Source organism: Macrosteles quadrilineatus, unplaced genomic scaffold (assembly GCF_028750875.1).
Source record: "Macrosteles quadrilineatus isolate MER2022 unplaced genomic scaffold, UCM_ALF_1.0 Scaffold_3__2_contigs__length_128488019, whole genome shotgun sequence".
Taxonomy (NCBI): domain Eukaryota; kingdom Metazoa; phylum Arthropoda; class Insecta; order Hemiptera; family Cicadellidae; genus Macrosteles; species Macrosteles quadrilineatus.
This window is the reverse complement of record NW_026542596.1, coordinates 116,057,919-116,077,548: the sequence shown is the minus strand read 5'-3', so window position 1 is coordinate 116,077,548 and position 19,630 is coordinate 116,057,919. Positions and strand designations below refer to the sequence as shown.

General features: G+C 35.9%; 1 protein-coding gene across 2 annotated transcripts in view; it reads left to right on the top strand.

The window, feature by feature from the left end:
• Nucleotides 1-19,630, top strand: part of LOC128988715 (uncharacterized) — a 104,673-nt gene that overhangs the window by 8,258 nt on the left and 76,785 nt on the right. For both annotated transcript variants that reach the window (XM_054410286.1, XM_054410288.1), the window contains exon 5: nt 11,518-11,731. In XM_054410286.1, coding sequence (XP_054266261.1) covers nt 11,518-11,731 — 214 coding nt within the window. The remainder of the gene's footprint in view (nt 1-11,517; nt 11,732-19,630) is intronic.

Genomic DNA, 19,630 nt, shown 5'->3' with positions numbered 1-19,630 from the left:
TCTGTAACGCCAAAATGTCATTTTACGCGGCCTACTCCTAGAAAACTAGAGTACCGATCAAGGTTTTTAATCATTTTTCTGTATTTACTGGATTGGTGAGAGTGTCTTTGGCTAAAAAAACATGGCCTCGCTTCTTCGAAAACAAAATAACGAACCACCAAAAACCCAATTTTGTTCGATTTTTGTCAAATTTTCTCCCAATTTATGTCTATTACATTACATTTTATGAAATAACGATCAGCTGTTTGGATTAGTTCTCACTTCTAGCTGTCACCGATATGTTTACATTAAAAGTTGTTTACAAATACCGCAACCATTTCCGATCAAGTTTTGTCAGCACATCCAAACCAAGTGAGATTAAAAACGTTGTGCCTTACTTAACCGGTTTAATTAATCGCAAGTGCAACGATTGTTCTTGAGTTTTGATAACCGGGGAAAATACCGTGAATCGAATCAGTGTTGTATTAGTGCAAGGAAACTTACATTTTTTTAATCATCGTCACCAATACCGTAGCTTACAAAGGTTTCCACTCATTGACGGCGCTTCAAGGACAGTTGTGTAAAGTGCAAAGTAAGAAATCACGACTGCAGTGGGTGATCGTGGATGTTGCTGCGATCTTGGAAGATATTTCTGATTTCGCTGTGATCGTACCGTAACAGAGGTTTAACTTAACAGATGTAGCTAAACTCGCTTGTCCAATGTGTCACTTTTGGTTTCTACTTACATTTCGACAACGATATCGGTACTTTTCGTACTTAGGAAATAAAACTACAAACGTACAAAACCCCAGATTTGTGCGTTTTTTGTCACATTTTCTCCGAATGTTTGCTAGATATATGTACCGATTATCGTTTAGAGATTATGTAATCTTAAGAAACGTTTGTTTGGATAAAGGTGGTTTCTTCAACCTGTCATTAATATGTTAACATTAAAAGCTGCTTACAAATAATGCTATTAATAGGAAATAACTTTGATTTTCGAAAAAAAAAAAAAATTAAAACCAAAGGAGATTAATAACTTCGGTACCGGTACTGCACCACATCAAGTGAAAGTTTTTTTTTTAGCAAACCATAGTGAGTTTTCAAAGCTTTACATTGTTTACGTTACATGTTACATGTTTTGTGGCCCGTGTGTATTTATTTATTTTTATAATTGCCAACTGATTAACACCTATAATACAGGATGATTAGAAGGACAGTTTGAATTAGTCGTAACGTAAGTACTACAGTTCTTTTCTCAAATGTAAACGTTGGTTTTTGGTACCAGTACTGCTACTTTTCCTTAGAACCGGTGGTAGCGTAGCAGTACCGGAAAGAATAATTTTTACATACAAACACATAACTATTTTCACTATTTATTTATAAACACTGCACCTTATTGCTTATTAAATTTAATTGATGTCTTACTTTTTTTTGTGTTTTCCGTCTGGACTCCAAAATGTTGTGTGGACTCAATTCTGTATTTGTGTGTGTATGTCTATTGGTAATGCATCAATGTCCTTATTTTTCATGGAAAAGACAAGAGCACCATTGTTAATAAAAATTTCAACCCGAATAAAGTGTGCAGTAGTGAGGTTGAGGTAGTGTTTTAACTACTTTTAACCAGTGTGAAAAGTAACTTTCAATTACAGGCCTACCTTAGGGCTATGCCTCATAGATCTATACTGTAAAGCAATTCCTTTCATCGTTAGATATAAAATATGGATTAACACGATCGGGTGACATTTAATTGCGAAGCATTCGTTTTGGCTTTGAAACTGTCAGATATTGTATTTGAGAAGGTTTATATGTATTCCTAAAGAGTTATAGTTTTGCCATCATATCTGGAAAAATGCACACTAAATATGCAAACCAACTCCTGTTCTGAATATAAGGTTTTTTTTAACTTACTACAAGATTCCCGTACGTAGAACGGGCAAACAGCTAGTTTCCTATAAAAAAACATTCCTTGGCCATATCATAGAAGCCAATAGGCTTCTATGATATGGCAGCAGCTGCTTGAAAAATCATTGAAATGGGTATTATTGCAATTTTCAGAATCCTTGTAAAATTCCTAATAAGAATATTGAGGAATTGTTAGGATTAACACTTTATGAACCTATGTTTTGTGATAAATCTTCACTTAGGGTTTTTTTCTTATTTTTTGGGATAACTTAAATATTGTTTACAGTGTTAGTTCATAGTACTTTCACCATAGTACATTCAACCGATGTGCGAGATTGACTTAATGCAAAATACACAACTTAAATGATAACAATGATAAAGATGGGTCATATGGTGTGGTTTGCTGGCATGCCAGGTCGCCAGATCTTAAGTCCACCGGACTTGTTTTGTGTGGCTATGTGTAGTACTTGGCCTCCTCATCTTTAGTGGAAGATAATAAGGAATTTTACAACTGGATAATGAATGCAGATGTGCTAGTCAGAGGAACGTTGTATTTTAATGTTACTGTTGGTGCCACGTGCAAAAAAACTTGGCTGTATATCAGGGAAAATAAAGGAGATTAACAAAAAAAACTCAAGTAGTTGGCATCAAATAGAAGGCAACTATTAAAACATAAAGGAAGTAAGGAACAGTTATTTAAGTTTAGAATATTGTGTGTTTTAGAATTAACTTTTAGTTTTTGTGTAAATAAGTTAAACTATATATTTATGAGGTTTTAACAATTATTTTAGTAAAGAAATATATTACTTGGCTGAGTTGTTTCCATTAGCATGTGTCTAAGCACTACAGTCAATAAATTGGTATACCGTACTTTACTTAGGTTAATTTTGGGTTTTCGGTGAACATATTGACAACATTGTAAAGTGTAGTATCTACATAAAGAGGTTACTCCATTGGAAGTATTGGCTTATGATTGGAAAAAAATCTTAAGTTAAATGTACCATGTGTACCTAACTTTAAACAATATTCAATGTATTCAACAAATAAAAATAAAACTAGTTTAACATGTTTTCACAAAACATTACGTTTATATGGATGTTAATCCTAATAGATCTGTAATATTCTTACAATAAATCTCACAAGGATTCTAAAAATTACAATAAACCCTATTCAAATGTAATTGTTATTGCAGCTATTGCCATATTATTTAAGCAAATACATGTTATTTTAAAAGGAGGCGATTTTGGCCATTCCGTGTTTTTCAAGAGAAACCCTTAAATTTGAGAACGACAAATCTAACGAACAGTAGATATTTATACATCATTTTAAAGGTTATTAACTGCAGAAGTTTTTAGTAATATTTGACACTCTCTAGCCCTTCAAGACGGTTTGACGAGCGTTACTCGTCACGCGTAAAAAGACACTGCTACGGTTTGACGAGTGCCGCTCGTCATGACATGACCCGATAAGTGGTGGTCTCTGACGACGATTTAGTGAACTATTTGGAACCCGGACTCTATGGAGCATGTTGTCCATTAGTTGTTCGACATTTTTCAGCTGTTATCGATCGCAGTAAGTGCGACAGAGACAGATGTATTGTTTGCAAACTTGAGTGTTGTTTTGTTTGTTCGTCTCGGCGTCAACTGTTGATACGTACTGACGTTCTCAATCGTTTTTTACGGTATAATCGTAATTATATAGCATAAAGTGGTGTTAAATTATATTTCAAGTTATAAAAAAGTTAACTAGGTGATTGTTGATTCTTAGTTTTTGTTTGAAAATGTAATTTATGACGTGTGTTTGGGAAAGTTGCGTGCGTGTTGTTGTGCAAGGTTAGGTTTGTGCTAGGTTATTCTGACAAAAAGATATAAGTTTTAATTTTAATGTTATTTTTACAAAAGTGAAATGGCAAGATCTAGTGAAATAGACCGTTGGATAGATGAAGATGAACACCTATTGTCGTCAGATGAAAGTGAGGAGGAGGAAATAGACTTCGCTCAACAGGAGGTAGGCCTAGAGGGTAACGTTGATTTTGATGATGGCGATGAGATTGAAATTGACATTGGAAACAATTTTGATGTTGATGATGAAATGGAAATTGATGATCCGGTTGTACAGGGAAATAGGAACATTGAAAATATAATTGAAAGTGTTGTACTAGGGGCTGGTGACTGCCCATTACCAAGACCTCAAGCCAAGCCCCAAATGGTTTGGGAAACTATGGAAGGCTACGAACCTAGCAGAGAACCCTTTAGGCCTAACAGGGAATCTGGGCCTAAAATACCCGCTAATAGTCCCCTAAGTATTTTTCAATTTTATTTTGATGATGATATTATGCATCTCATTGTAACAAGTACAAATCTTTATGCGGAACAGCAAAGGGCTAAGAAAGGAATGGTTTTTGCACGACGATCCAGAGACTGGGCTTGGCAGCCTGTTACAAAAAATGAGCTTTATATCTATTTTAGTATTGTCATGCTTATGGGTATTGATCAAAAACCAAGCCTTCGAACATATTACTGTAAAAATCCTCTGCTCGAAACCCCAATATTTTCTAGTACCATGCCTTTCGAGCGTTTCCAGATGATTAGCAAATATTTACATTTCAGCGCTTCAATGCGACTATCGCAATTCCAAGGTCCAAAAAAACTTTTCAAAATATATCCCATTATTGAACATTTGAACAAGAAGTTTATGGAGTCTTATGAGTTGTCCCAAAACATTTCAATTGACGAATCACTAACTCTGTGGAAAGGTCGGCTTTCGTTTCGACAGTACTTGCCTCTGAAATCAGCACAATTCGGAATAAAATCTTTTGAAGTGTGTGAATCCTCCTCTGGGTTTACTTGGACCTTACTTGTGTATACTGGGAAGAACTCACCAATTGAATGTCCCATAGTCCCGCCTGATAGCAACAAGTCCACAACAATCGTCATAAAGCTGTTAGAACCGTTATTGAATAAAGGACACACCGTATGGATGGACAACTGGTATAACTCCCCAGACCTATCAAGCTTTTTGAAATCCAAAAAGACTGATACTTGTGGAACAATGAAACTATCCAGAAAAAATGTTCCTGATGAAATAAAGAATGCCAAGCTAGGAAAGGGGGAAATATGTGCTCTTCATAGCGAAAACGTTATGGTAATGAAGTGGAAAGACAAACGCCTTGTCACACTTATTTCTACATTTCATAATCATGAAATAGAGCAAAGAAGGAACAAGTCAGGTAAAGAACACATGAAGCCTGTTCTTGTTTATGATTATAATCAACAGATGGGGGGAGTAGACCTTAGGGATCAAATGCTCCATAATTTCCTCCTAGAAAGAAAGCGTGGAGTAAAATGGTATATAAAACTGTTCAAGCGGCTGATGAATATTTCAGTTCTGAACTCATATATTATTTGGAAGTTTACAAACCCAAAATGTGACCATTTACAATTCAGACTACAGTTGATAAAGGAGCTAATCCATACTTATCAGGCAGAGGTAGCTAGACCAGTGCATGGCAGGCCAAGCATTGAACCGAAGCCCGCTAGACTCGTTGAAAGACATTTCATCGATCACATTCCACCAACAGAGAAGAAGGAAAAACCTACAAGGAGGTGTGTGGTCTGCTACAAAGCTGGGATAAGAAAAGAAACAGCCTTCTGGTGCCCAGATTGTAAGGCAGCGCTGTGTCTTGTCAATTGCTTCAAGGACTACCACACAAAACTCAACTTCTGAAGGTATGTTAAATAAAATTTTAATGTTAATGTTATATTTTTTGGTATTATTTTGTAGATTACTTATTCACATACAATTTTATAAATAAAATAGATTGATATGATGTATCCTACCAGAGAAAACTAAGTTTCGGTGAAGTATTGTAAATAATGGGCGCGATCACGGCAAAAACTACCGTAGCAGGGTTCCGTGGGCTTTAAAAAACGCCCGCCTTGAAGGGCTAGAGTCCAGTGTAGTATAGAAAAAACTTTCAAAAAAGTAATTAATTTTTTCTAAAAAATCACAAATTCAAACTTCCATTGCCAAATAAGGGCTTATTAACAGCTGTGTCTAAGGAATGTTGGCCTTAGTCACAAGACTACAAGATCGCGCCACTCATCCTACACTCATCTCCATTCATACTTGGCTTAAAATACCTACTTTGTATGGTCGCCATTTCATAGAACAGTATTAACAGTATTAATGAATTTGTACTAATAATATTGGAAATTTAACGAGGATTCATAAAATTACATTTAATTTGGAATAAAAACAATGTTTAGTGCACTTATGACCATTTTATGTAAGCAAATACAAATATTTAGAAAAAATCTTAAATTAACTGTTATTCCCTACTGTGAGGGTAAGGAAACTTAAATTAGTGCAATTTTGTCACCAATACTTAGTAGTTACACATACACACACAACACATACAACACATACAATTTTTTAACACTTACCTTTCCACTCTGTATAATTCAATTTGTTTTATGTCAGATATCCCACCATCTGTAGAAACATCATCCTCTCTTTTGTTTTACAATGAAAATTACCTATACAGTATATTATATTTATGATTGTTCTCACCATATTTATTCCGTATTTGCCAATAACCAACAATAATCATGTTATCATATTATTATATATATTACTAGCTGACCCGGCGAACTTCGTATCGCCTAAGTTATAGGTTTCCCCTAAGACAGACAGATGGAAAGAAAGTACCGTTACGTTTAATTTTCAAGATGATCTCGTTCGCATCGCTCAATCACGTCCTGGTTGAAGTTCGTTCGCTACGCTCACTCACCTTTGGGTTGGAGCTCGTTCGCTACGCTCACTCACCTTTAGGTTGGAGCTCGTTCGCTGCGCTCACTTGCCTTCAGGTTAGCTCGTTTGCTACGCTAACTCGCCTCCAGGTTGAAGTTCGTTCGCTACGCTCACTCACCTTTTGGTTGCAAATTAGCTGTTGTCATAAATGTAAAAGAAATAATAGTGCTGCACCCTGTTGGTAATCCTTGTAACTTTAATGCTATTGAACATCATAGAACAGAACCAACTTGTTTAATTGAAACAGCTGTTAAGATTCATTAATTCCATTTCTCATAAGGTTAACATGGGAAACTCCAGAGCCACTGGGGCGGAGCCCTTTTAAGAATTTCGAAACGGGAAATAGTTTACGTCCGATTCGCATACCTACAGAATTTACACACCAAATTTCATAACGATCGGTGAAGTCGTTCCGGAGGAGTTTGCAGACAAACACTGTGACACAAGAATTTTATATATTAGATTATACCATATTATTAAAATATATATTATTATATCATATCTATATAAATAAAATTAGAGTTTTGTCTGTACATTGCTCAGAATCATAAACTTTTAGGTTATTTTTACGTTTTATACATTAGGGAAACCGAAACAAGTCTCATCTAAATTTCTGTCTGTCTTCCTGTTTGTTACGACCCAAGAGCCATTTTACGCAGCCTACTCCTGAAAAACGAGAGTACCTATCAAGTTCAAAATCATTTTAATGTATTCACTGGATTGGCGAGATTGTCTTTAGCCATTAAAATATGGCGTCACTACTTTGTAAATGAAATTACGGACGTTAAAAAACCCAATTTTGTGCGATTTTTTGTAAAGTTTTCTCCCAATGTTTAGCACATATTCTTCTATGAAATAACGAACAGCTGTTCAAATCAAGATTATTTCTTCTAGCTGTCACTGATATGTTTCCATTGAATGTTGTTTACAAATACCGCAACCATTTCCGATCACGTTTTGAAAGCAAATCCAAACCAATTAAGATTAAAAACGTTTTTCCTTACATAACGGATTTAATTAATCGCAAGTGCAATAATATTATGTAGGGTAACAGTAAATGAAAATAGAGATTCTTTGTGTATAAAATTGTTCTTGAGTTTTGATACCGGGAAATAGACCTTGAATCAGTGTTGTATATTGCTGGGAAAATTACATTTTTTAAATGAGCGTGTTCAGTCGAGACTCGGCACACGACCGACGCGCGTCTACTTGTCCATAGTAAAAATAAAAGTAGGCCTACTGTGTATTTATGTTTTATTCGTCATGTGTATAAGTGTACAGTTCGTGTATGTGTTTCGAAAACTCCAAGACGCACCTAATGGGGAGCTCAAGACCTTATATTAGGACTGATGATGGTGATTTAATTTCGCCGAAATACATCTTCTGTAATAGGATACATTAGGATGGACCAGCGGACATAGGTAATTTAGCCTTTTATTGATTGTCATACCGATCCGGAACAACAACAAACGACATAAAATGAAGTTATGTATAATAAATAGTTTGGCCAGCATATCTGAAAATATGCAAACCAACTGTTGTTCTTTATATAAGAAGGTTTCAACTGATTACTATAAGATCCCCGTGCGTAGAACGGGTACACAGCTAGTTATTAAAATATAACAACAATATTTGTTATTGCAATATAACAATACCATATATTTTTACTTTCAAAATTAGTTAGTCCAAAGAAAATCTAAATTACTGTGGCAAGTTGGTACTTCATGTAAAATTCACCAGTTGTCCTATTCAACAAATGGACATGAGAACGGTTTCCAAACAAGCCTACATACAAAAATGGATTAAAAAACCTATAATTCCTCTTGATGTGGTTAGGTATAAGTTTTGTCAACATTCTGAATAAACATGTTTTATTTTAATTGTTTGACAAACTAAATTCATAAGTATATTCTGTTGTATGGATTTTTCTTGTAAACATTGTCTAGATTGAATACCAGTACCAGAAAATTTAAAAACGTACATTTTCAGGAAAAGCACTTTGCAAATTTTTCCCCCTTTTTTCAAAACTTTTATTATTATTTTTATTTCATTAACATTTTAAGTTTCATAAAATGTCCATGGTAACGCAATATCTTTGGTAGTTTTTTTTTAAAAGAGCATCTTTAGTGGAAAAACACAAAATCCTGTCACGACCATAACAGACGTTTAAATGAACATTAAAAATAGTTAATATTATTTTTATAACTATGTTTTGCTATAAAATAATTTACTTTTATGACCATTATACAATAAAAAGGTCACTGAGCTTTTGGTATATTTGGTCTTTCTAGAAAAAAATAAAAAAACTCAAAAAATTGAAAAAAGCCAATAAAATCTTTTTAAGTTTGTATAACTCTGAAAAAACTTACCTGAGACCCGAAAAATCGTTATGTTTGTATAGGGGTGTGCTTCTTTTGTGTATAAAACATTGAAATATGACAATATTTTAATTTTTGAAATTTTTATGATAGAAATCATAAACGTGATGGTCAGGGACAAGTGGTACGGTCGTGAGTTTTCTGAAATAATCTAAATCTTTCTAAACAATCCTTCAATTACACTGTTAGTTATAATAAAAATATGTGTTTCAATTGAACTAAACTGTTCAATTTACAATCATATTAAAGTTATTGTCACGACCAAACACACTATAATCCATAAGGCTGGATTGGTCGTGAAAAAACCTGCGATGGTCGTGAAACTTTGGTCGTGAAATTACGTGTTATTTGGCTATGTTCTGGCGGTAGCCCTGCACCTCATGTTCGAGGATACAAAGTGGACTTCTAGATTAATCTAGCAATTGAAATATCTTATAAACAAAAATTAACACCATGTCTACTTCATCGAATGACTACATACGGTCATGGACACACCAAAATTACAAAAAACACAATCTTTCCTTTATTAATCTTGTAATTCCTCCTTTCAACTCGAAACGACCGGCACTACAATCCTGACGTACACCCCGAACTAGTCTCTCAAACCAACTGACTCCATCGACGCCAGGCTTGCCACTGTCGTGCTCCAAAGTTGAAATTTTTTCCCAAATGGTCGTGACGCCAAATCGAGGGACAGACTTATTTTGTCATGGTAGTCAGTTTGCAATGACAATAAAATTATAATATGCTCCTTTTTTGTAAGTTTAATAACCATTGATGACATAAAAATATGGCTTTATATATTTCGGCATGAATAAATAGTCTAAAAACAGCGTGAAAGTTGGAAAATGTACCCTAGGGACACGTCATGGTCGTGAATTTTGAGACTTTAAAAAGACGAAAAAAATACCTAGAACTTATTTAAAACCAAATAAATGTGTGTAACATGTTGCCCCCGTCCCAAAAAATATTAAAACACATAATAATAAACTACAAATCCAGTATCTACGAAGTAAAAGGCCAGGGACATGAAAACGTACGTTTTTAAATTTTCACTCAATAATATTTTAGATCACTTTGTTCTTGTAAGCAGCAGTTATGACCACTATAACCTGTAGGTCCCTTACTTGCCATTAGCTGAATGGACTATTAATTAACAGCTGTGTCTAAGGAATATGTCGGCCTTAGTCACTAACAAGACTACAAGATCGCATCACTCATCCTACACTTATCTCCATTCATACTTGGCTTAAAATACCTACTTTGCAATTGTATGGTCGCCATTTCATTGAAAACGTATTGAAGTAGCCTATGCGCTGTATACATGTTTTTCGTATTTTTGATCTTGTTTTCTCTCCTAATGAATTTAACCACGCCACATATGCCTCATTGTTTATTAATTAACTACTGTTTATTTCATTTACTGGCAATTTAGTAAGGCTTTAAAATATAAAAAATATAGCTACATATTTAACGATAAAGTCAGCTGGAGGAATCCAAAGGACCATTTGTGGTGCACTAGTTTACAAAAATTCTACATTAGACAAAGCTACCTTCCCTTCCCTTTGCATGTTTGGATTAGATTAGTCTACCGCAACAATGCAAATTAATGCTGTGGTGTGGCAGCGTGTAGAGTGTTGTGATCATTTACTAATCAACCAATAGAAATAGAAGATGCATTACGATAAGGAGTGTTTGAAATTCCACATAAAATAATAGTTAAATAAAAATTAATTAACTAAATACTGTCTCAAAAACAGGTATATTCGCAAATTATTCCATTTTATCTTCTCATTAATCTCCCTACTCCACAATGACCTATTTTGTTATTCATTTCATAGTAGGCTATAATATGCTCAATTGTATTGATATGACCGTTCCTATATCCTTAGCTCTGCATCCAAACGATCACATTGCCAGACCTGTAAACAGTATGCAATAGCTAATTTCCGCTGGCTGAATCAGGTTATTTGGTAAAAAATATTCATGGGTATATGGGAGCCCTTATAAGGCTCATGTTAAATTGTCCAAAGTTCATATACATATGGCGAAAACAGATTTTTTTTTAAATATCACTGGTCTAGAACTTATTTTTGATGCAAAACTTAGTTATATAGGTACTGTAAGTATAAATGTGTTTCTTGTTTCTTGGTGCCGATTTTGAGATCGAAGTAACAAATACTCAAAATTTACTCATTATATAGGAAAAGATAATAATATTATTGCAGGGTAATTTATTCAACCTAGTTTGCATGTAGAAAAAGTAGGCATGTTATTGGAGTTTGTACTCTTTATTTATATTTGTTGTACTGGTAATTATTATCTTGATAATTGTAGACTTTAAAGTCTTAACTCTTAATGAAGAGAATCCTATTTAATGCTTCACAAGTTGGCCTGAATCAAAGACGTAAACACTAGACAAACTAACCTCTAGTCATTCCAGGTTTGAAGTGAACTTCTTAATTGGAAGTACAAAAGACAATGAAAAGCCTGACATTGGATTCCACTTTAATCAGTGTTTAAATTGGTACACTTCTTGTAACACCCGCCTGGCAGGCACTTGGGGCAAGTATGAGGGACCGACTCATGAAAAGTTTCCGTTCCGTCCAGGTCAGCCGTTCTACCTCGAATTCTACGTCACTGAAGCCGAATTTAAGGTTAGTGTCGGATGAGTAGCTAGCATTCTTAAAATTAAATAAATGTGTAATTTCCACAGTTTAGTGATAATAAGTTAGCCCTATCGCTTCTACTGCTCTAAATGTGAAAATGAAAATGATCCTTCCAAAATATTTAGCCAAGTAGGATGACCTAAATAAGTTTTCTAAGCAACATACCTGCTCCACTGCATTAGTCCAGTCAATAAAGTTTTTTTTTATCACAACTGTTTAATTTAATTGATCATAAGTCAAATACTATGTATACTATGTATAACTACTGTATATCGTGTTGAAATTTGTTTCGTTTTATTTCTGATTAGTTTTCCTATGACTTATGTATTTAACATTTGTTTCTAAAACCAGTATTTAGGTAGGTATAAAATTTAAACTTTGATAAAAGCTTAATTTGTTTCAGAGTAGGTACACAATTTAGCCTTTCTCTACATATTCTTTTAAATAGGAATAATATCGTATAGTGGTTTAAATTACCTTGTTCTGTCCAAAACGATCCTATGTAGTTCGTAGTGACTACAGCTGTTTCGTGCTGCAGGAGCACATCTTCAGGTCGGGAGAATGTCAAGCAGTCATTAGATATTCCTCATGATGGAGTTCGTCAAAAGTTTATAGTGGTAAATAAATAACATAGACACGACATAAAAACACAAAAACACGAAACTGAACATTTAACACTGGTCGACCAGGCGGTAACGAAACACGTGATACGGCACCGGCTGAGGGTAAGTCGCGACTGTCACGTGTCGTCAGCGTTGACTCCCGCCCCTACTCCTATGATATCCTTATCTCGTTCTTTTGTTGTCTTTCTATTAAGGATATGAATGGCAGTGTTGTAGATGATGTTAGACTCGAATGATAATTTTTCGTTCAATATATGCTGTGGGTTTTCCTTTGACGCCTTGTAAATTTCATACTCTTACACTGTATCCATGTATCGGCCTTTATTACAGAACTGTACTATTTCTAAATTATTGTGAATGTCGGTGTAATTGTGGTTGTGGGAAATTAGGTGGTTTGCGTACGCTGATTTGGAATTTACCTTAGGCTTGTGTTCCTTGAACCTGGTAGAAAAAGATCTTGAAGTCTGGCCAATGTAAAAATTGGGGCAATCGTTACATTTCAATCTGTAAATTCCTGTTTTTTCCATTCTATTAGTTTCAGGTTTGCACTTTTCTTTGACGATGGTTGAGAGTTTATTGTTGGTTTTAAATGATACAATAACGTCATTTTTAGCCAATTCGTTTACTAGGGTGTGGTTCAGTACAACACCGTAGTTAGCGCTGACGTATCTTTTATTGCTGTCTTGTGGTCTGTTATTGTTTTTATTGCGTTGTCTACTAATCAATTTATCGATCAAGGAACTATTGTAGCCATTTGCGACTGCTATATGCTTTAAAATATTTACTTCATCGTTGTAATCAGTGGGACTCATCAGTGGGATGGAAAGTAAGCGGTGGACAAAACTATTGCATGCGGCGGTTTTATGGTTATGTGGATGGTGTGATAACGAATGAATTGTCTGATCAGTTGTAGTAGGTTTTCTGTAGATTTTAAAATTTAAATGGTTGTCGCTTCTGGTAATGGTGACATCTAGGAAATTAATTGATTTTGTTTCTTCAATTTCAAGGGTGAATTGCAAGTTCTTGTGAAATTTATTTAAGTATGTATGGAGAAGGTTGATTTGCCTCTCGTTACCATTGAATAAGATGAGGGTGTCGTCCACGTACCTACTATAGTGGATAATTCTATTGAGATTTCTGTTGGAATCGGACCAAAGATGTTTGTTTTCGACATGGTTCAAGAATAATTCAGCGAGTATACTTGAAAGTGGTGAACCCATTGTTAGTCCCTCGTTCTGGATGTAATACTTGTTCTCGAATTCGAAGTAGCTTTGCTTCAGGACGTTTTGGGTTAAGATAACCAGTTCTTCTTTTGCCTTCGATGGTAGTGAAGAATGTTTGTCCAAATTGTTTTTAAGTAAAATCATTGTTTCATTAACTGGAACGTTAGTAAATAGATTGACGACATCAAAAGATGCTAGGATGTAAGAATCCTTTAGTTTTATGTTGGAAACCTTATTTACTAAATCTATGGTATTCCTGACACTGTGGTTGTTTTCGAGTACTATTTCTTTTCTTATTATTGTATCAAGTTTTTTGGCTATTTTGTAGGTGGGGGCAGGTGTGAAATTTACCAAGGGCCTTATGGGTACGTTAGTTTTGTGTATTTTTGGTAATCCTCTTAACTTGGGAGCTCTAGGGTTGGCAAGGTTTTTTAAGGTTTACAAATATATTATATTGGTTAGTCATCTACGTGAACTGGTAAAGAGCTGGGTGTCGAAAAATAGAGTGTGTGTGGGCTAGTTGAACACCTCTGGGCTGCGACATCGGATCTAGCCCAGTCAATAAACACACAAACTGCCATTTTTCGTAGCTAAATAGTGGAAAGCTGGATTTGTTTTATGTCATAGAACCACTTAAGACGTGTATTTTCGAAAAGTCCCTGATTCTCACCCTTGGGCTTTCCCCCACCCCCACCAAACTTGGAAATTGCAGTCGTTCACTTTATTGGATACTAGCTGTTGTACCCGTGCCTCGCAACGGAGAGGAACACTGAAGCGAAAAAAATTGATATTTAATTTGTGTTATAGGAAATAGTTAAACATTCCCCTTTGGTTTCAAGAACATAACTCAACTAAAACTCTTAGTTTGAAAAATATCTTTGTTTAATGCTAGGCAAACTTATAAGGCTACCTAGTACGAATTATATGAGACGCTGAAGCATTTATGGAAATAATGTACATATACGATTCAATTTTCAAATGATAAGCTTACTTAAACATTTTATTTCGTTGAAAAAACGTACAAATGAAGTAAATAAGGACAAATAAATCGCTCAAAGCTCACTGTAGTAATCAGTTTATATTGATTTAACTTATAATTGATATGTTTTACTGTAGATACTGAGCTTTTTTCAAAGTTCAATCTTTACCTGCAGATCAGTGGTATATCTATACATACTAGTGGTCGTCCTGTGGTCGAAAACTCGACCAAAAACATGTAATGTAAACGTATTGACTATTGGATACTGAAGTAGACATACCATCTATGGACCATCTGTCGCCATTTTTTTAACATGTAGTAGTGTGAGCCATTCACTGAAAGCGTGCCTTAAATTCTATTTTCTACCTTATTTTTTATTGCTGACACAGAGTTGATGGGTCATAACAGTTGCTATAGCTCATTCAAACAGTTTGACTTGGTAAAAAACATTGTGTATTCAACAGGAATTAAGTCATTTAAATCAGCGCAGTCTGTTGGTGGCTCACATCAACTACGACAAATTTAATTTAAAAACTGGCAACAACTTTTCTGGGGATGGAATGTAAGGGTTCAGGCTTCTCTATTTTCACCCAGGCTGTAAATAAAACATGTGTTTAGGTATCTGCATTCCTAAAATTGTATGGGAAGGGAGGAAAAGGGGTCCGCAACGTAGGAAGTGGTGAAGGAAGAGGAGTAAAGGCGAGCTGTTCGGGGTATGGGATCTGTTTATGACCATTAGATTATGATATTTGCAATCCTATGATCCTATGGGAAGGGAGGAAAACAGGTCCCCGATGTAGGAACAGGTGAAGGAACTAGCCAAGGCGAGCTGTTCGGAGTGTGGGAACTGTTTATGACGATTAGAATAATGTATCTACAATCTTAAAATGCTATGGGAAGGGAGGGAACGTAGCCACAGCTATGTGGCTACAGGGAAACAGGTCCGTGAGGTAGGAAGTGGTGAAGGAAGTAGTCAAGGCGAGCTGTCCGGAGAGTTGGAACTTTTTATGACGATTAGATTAAGGTATCTCCAATCCTAAAATGCTATGGGAAGGGAGGGAAACAGGTCCGAGACGTAGGAAGTGGTGAAGGAAGTAGTCAAGGCGAGCTGTCCGGAGTGTGGGTACTGTTTATGACGATTAGATTAAGGTATCTACAATCTTAAAATTCTATGGAAAGAGAGGGAAACAGGTCTGCGACGGAAGAAGAGGTGAAGGAAGTAGTAAGGTGAGCAGTGTGGAGTGTGGGAACTGGAAACCGTTTGTAGCAGTTAGATTAATGTATCTGGAATGCTGAAATGCTATGAGAAGGGATGGAAGCATCTCCACGACATAGAAAATGGTGAAAGAAGTAGTAAAGGCTAGCAGTGCGGAGTGTAGGGAATGTTTGTGGCAATTAGATTAACGTATCTAAAACACTAAAATGCTATGGAAAGTGTTGAAAACAGGTCCACAATGTAGGAAGTGGCTTAGTAAGTAGTAAAGTATGAGCATAGTGTGAGAACCGTCTGTGGCAGTTAGATTAATGTATCTTTAATCCTAAAATGCTTTGAGAAAAATAAAAACAATAAAAGTTGGATAAAGAAATTAGTTTTATTTTATTTAACAAAGGCCATGTTATGAGTAGAATGATAATCATTTGTTATTTTTTTTATAATAAACAACACATGTTTTTAAAGAATATTAATACCAACTCAACTCACAGGCTCTCAGGTTTCAAAATCTTTTTAATTTGCCCTCAAACCTCAAAAGTTCAAAGTTCAAAGGTTCAAAAGTTCCTTCAGTCGACTAGAAGGTAAACTCTTTGTCAAGAAGTCTGCCAACTGAAACCACTCTTCACTACTAACGGTATGTTGGTCCAGCTTCAGCTACAAGAACATAATCTTGAAGATAACTAGGTGGTTGCCTTTGCCTTCCTAAATCTTCCTCTTCCGGTTGTTCACAATATTCAATTTCATCAGGTTCAGCTTCTTCATTTTCCTCTTGATAATTGATTGGCTGACTCTTGTCTTCGCATAGGATAGGAATGGATACGGTTTTGTCAAGTTCTTTGTCTTCATCAGGAACAGTCTTAGCCCAATCTTCTGTGATGCCCTCTGCTCTGACAACCTCTCCTTTCTGATAAGGTTTAAAGACAACATCTCTACTGACCACTATTGTTTGACCGTTGTAGACTCGAAATCCATCTCGTTCATCGCAATACCCAACCAATTTTCCTGGAACTGATTTTGCTGACCATTTCTTCCGTTTCTGTTTTGGGACATGCACATAGCATTCTGTACCAAACGGTCGAAAATGTTCAATTGGTGCTGGTCCTTTTCCATACCAAAGTTCATAAGGTGTACCTTCTGTACTTGTTGGTCCTGTCCGATTGATCACATGACACGCCGTGTTCACTGCCTCTGCCCATAAGCTCTTTGGCAATCTCTTTGAATACAACATGCTTCTTGCTGATTCAACTAACGTGCGCATTTCACGTTCAATAGAACCATTTTCTTCTGGTGTATAAGGCATAACAGTTCTCATAGTGATGCCTCGTTTAGCGAGTAATTTCTTCACTGCATAATTATTAAACTCAGTCCCACCATCGCTCATAAACGTTTTTACCACATGTCCAGCAGTTTGACATTCATTCAAGTATGTCTCAATGCAGTCTGTAACCTCCGTCTTATTTTTGATGAAAAATACTCTTCTGAATTTAGTAAAGTAGTCTTTGAAAACCAGGCAGTAGCGACTTCCTCCTAGAGAAACGTTTTCCATAGGACCACAGAGATCTCCACTTACTATTTCTCCTGCAATTGTTGGCTTTACAGTCCGAGAATGGTATGTAGCTCTGTGTTGCTTGCCTAGTACGCAACCTTCACAAGATTCATCTTCTACCTTGACATGTATTCCCCTGTTTTTAAGAGTTTTTAACACATGTGTCTTATTTTGATGAGCCAGAGATTCATGCCACTCTTGAACGGTTTTCAGTTTTCTACTACACGCTGTTTTAGCTTCTGCATGCGGCAACAGAACATCCATTTCAACTTCATAGAGTCCATTTACACAATGTCCATACAGCTGTGCAACGTTATTCTTCATAAAGACACATTTTTCTTTAGTTACTTTGAAACTAAATCATTTCTTCACTGTTGTGCTGACTGACATCAGGTTCCTTCCTAGCTTGGGAACGTACCATACATTCTCTAAAGTTGTGATGTATCGGTTCTTACCAATATTCACACTTACTAGAATACTACCCAACTGCCTCAATATCATCACCATTTCCCACAGTGACGTTAATTGGTAATGTAAACCTCTGATATGTGTGAAAGAAGTCCCTCCGGAAACACATATGCTGCGATGCTCCAGAGTCTGCAATAAAGTTGTCTTTCTTGTGCTCCTTTGCTACAAAACACAAGAATGGACCACTGTTACCTTTTTCTAGGCTCAGTCTTGTTCTTGTCTTCTTTTTCTGATTTCTTTGGACACTGACTAGCATAGTGTGGTCCCTTACAAATAAAACACTTTATTTTCTTCTTTATAGAATGCCTTTTGCCTTCTGAAAAAGAACTTTTGCTATTTCTACTAACCTGTAAGGCTTGTCCATTATCAGAATTCATAGACCTAGGTAGCCTGGACTCAATCAGACAAATTCTCTCTATTAGCAAATCAACACTTCTGTCTTTCACTGGCATGCTTTCCCACACACTCTTGAACTCAAAGAATTCTTTAGGTAGTGTACTCATAATCCTTGACATCAAAACAAGTTCTGGCAGTTCTAAAGCTTTATGCTTTTTAAGTTCATCATTCATTTCTCTGAAGTTTAACTGCAATCTTGAGATATATTTGACCAAATCTTCTCCATCAGTTATACTAGATGTAAAGAACTGTTCCATTGTTCTATCTAGTCTCTGACTTGATGATTGTTCATATATACTCAACAGCTTCTGCCACATTTCATGTGCACTATCACAAGTAGCTGTTAATTCTACATGTGAATCATCTAGAGCATTTTTTTTTTTTTTTTTTTTTAAAGAGGTTGGCGGCCTCTTTTAACCTTGCATTTGCCCATCCACATAGACTAAGCGCCCGTGCGTGGATCGTTTACAGCAAAGCAAGGAGTGAGCCAGTACAGTACAAAGGTGAACTGTACTGATAAAATGTTATCGGCAGTGACCAGGATCCGAACCCACGACACTACTGCCTTGGGCCCGAAGTCCGCGACGCTACCGACTAAGCCACCGACTCACTTACAATAAGTACCTGAGCTAAGGTGTCACCTTTCTTGAAATCCTTAAGCTTCTGCTCCTCTGTTTCTTCAGGCCTTGTCCTTTCACCAGTAATCAGATCACTAATTCCATGATGTCTCAAAACTAATTCCATCTGGCGTTTCCACCTTCTCCATGATTGAGAATTGCTTAGTTTTTCAACATTCACTCTTAAATCCATGCTTTTAATATTTTCTGTAGCCCATAACCAAATAAAAACAATAAAAGTTGGATAAAGAATTAGTTTTATTTTATTTAACAAAGCCCATGTTATGAGTAGAATGATAATCATTTGTTATTTTTTTTTATAATAAACAACACATGTTTTTAAAGAATATTCATACCAACTTAACTCACAGGCTCTCAGGTTTCAAAATCTTTTTAATTGAGAAGGAAAGGAAAGAGGCCCCACGACGTAGGAAGTGGTGAAGGAAGTAGTAAAGGCTGGCAATGCAGAGTGCGGGGGAACCGTTTGGGCAGTTAGATAAATGTATTGAATACTTAAATGGTATGAGAAGGGACGGAAACAGGCCCCACGATGTAGGAAATGGTGAAGGAAGTAGTAATGCTTGCAGTGCAGAGTGTGGGAACTGTCTTTGGCAATTACACTAATGTATCTGCAATCCTAAAATGCTATGGGAAGAGAGGGAAACATGTCCACGACGTAGGGGGTGGTGAAGCAAGTAGAAAAGGTAAGCCGTTTTGATTGTGGGAATGGATTAATGTATCTGCAATGCTAAAATTCTATGGGAAGAGCCTGTAGACTGTAGGTTAAAATGAATACGAAGCATGAATCGATACATATTTTGA